At 39.8% G+C, this 1,602-nt stretch overlaps 1 protein-coding gene across 1 annotated transcript in view; it reads left to right on the top strand.

Annotated features, from left to right (window-relative positions):
* Positions 1-1,602, top strand: part of Enpp1 (ectonucleotide pyrophosphatase/phosphodiesterase 1) — a 145,780-nt gene that overhangs the window by 40,882 nt on the left and 103,296 nt on the right. Inside the window, 1 exon segment of the mRNA XM_031380749.1 lies at positions 1,014-1,111. Within this exon segment, the coding sequence (XP_031236609.1) occupies positions 1,014-1,111 (98 nt within the window).

Below are 1,602 nucleotides of genomic sequence, written 5' to 3'. Positions count from 1 at the left end.
GGCACACACCTTTTGTGTCTCTCTGTAAACTCATGTTTCAACATTCCTGGTCACTTCATTGTTTAAATATATGAACACTGTGTCTCTCAAGCTTCTGCACCGCATAGTTATCTCTTCAAAATACATTGAACTTAAATATTAAATATGGCCATGGATGCAGCAGATGGGCAGAGATGCGTAGCATTTGTGGGGACCTGGACTTGATCCTCAGCATATAAAAAGAATGCAACAAAGCCTAATTATAGCATATATTTTATGCCTAATGAGACACCATCTACTAAAGGAGAGACAGAGGTTTGTTCAGAAAAAGAATTAATGGGGAAGATATAGTTTATTTGTCAAATTGTTTCTTTTTGTTTTTTTTTTTGTTGTTGTTGTTGTTTGTTTTTTTTTTTGTTTGTTTTTTGATGCAGGGTTTCTCTGTATAGCCCTGGCTGTCCTGGAACTCACACTGTAGACCAGGCTGGCCTTGAACTCAGAAATCCACCTGCCTCCGCCTCCCAAGTGCTGGGATCAAAGTCAAATTGTTTCTTAGAAAGTATGAAAATCTTATAATATGACTATATCATTTGACCAAACTTTTGTAATGGCAGAAACTGTGATTGAAGTTTTAGTGTTGTAGCTCGGAAAAGTATGGATCTTTATGAATATAAATGCATAGAGGATGTTCTCTTATGTTCTTGCTGACTCTTCAAATTACTTAAGTTGCATACTAACCTCATTGAGAAACCTTTATGAGGGTGGAGCAATGGAGAGGATAGAGCCATGGAGAAGGTGGAGCCATGGAGAGGGTGGAGCTGTGGAGAGGGTGGAGCCATGGAGAGGGTGGAGCCGTGGAGAGGGTGGAGCCAGGGAGAGGGTGGAGCCAGGGAGAGGGTGGAGCCGTGGAGAGGTGGAGCCAGGGAGAGGGTAGAGCCAGGGAGAGTGTGGATCCAGGGAGAGGGCATCCTCATTGGACGTGTCTTCATTTTGTCCAATGAGGTTGTGTACAGTTTTCTTTTACTCTTTACCAGGTTTGAATTACCACCTACTCTCTTGTTTTCTTTGGATGGATTCAGAGCTGAATATTTGCACACCTGGGGTGGACTTCTTCCTGTCATTAGCAAGCTGAGTGAGTAACTAAAGAGATGAGTACTGAAGGGTCATGACTTCGGAGATGGATGAGAAAGGGGGATGTTTTTGGAAAAGTACTGTGAAGCCTCTCACTGTTTTACCAAACTTCTCCATTGCAAAGCAGTGAACTTTTTGAGACCACTAGTGTTGATATTGAAGACCTTGGAAACTGCCCCAAAAATACTTCTAGCTTAATCGGTTGTCCTAGTATCTTAACCCTTAACCATGGCCATTCTTCTTGAGAATTTTGGGAAAATATTTACTTACTTCCTGAGTTTTCGTGTTAAAATAGAATTGCGAATGCTGACAATTTTAGAAACTATAATATACAACTCGTGTAGACTACTAGTCTCTGTCGTCATTTGGGTCAAACTGAATATCCATTCAATTTTGTGGGGTTTTTTCTTTTTTTTTAACTTTAATTGCATTATAATGAGAAAAGTTACATGATTTCAATTTATCTGAATTTGTTAACATTTAAAAACATAT

This window comes from Mastomys coucha, unplaced genomic scaffold (genome assembly GCF_008632895.1).
Source record: "Mastomys coucha isolate ucsf_1 unplaced genomic scaffold, UCSF_Mcou_1 pScaffold2, whole genome shotgun sequence".
Taxonomy (NCBI): domain Eukaryota; kingdom Metazoa; phylum Chordata; class Mammalia; order Rodentia; family Muridae; genus Mastomys; species Mastomys coucha.
This window is presented reverse-complemented; position numbering and strand designations above follow the sequence as displayed.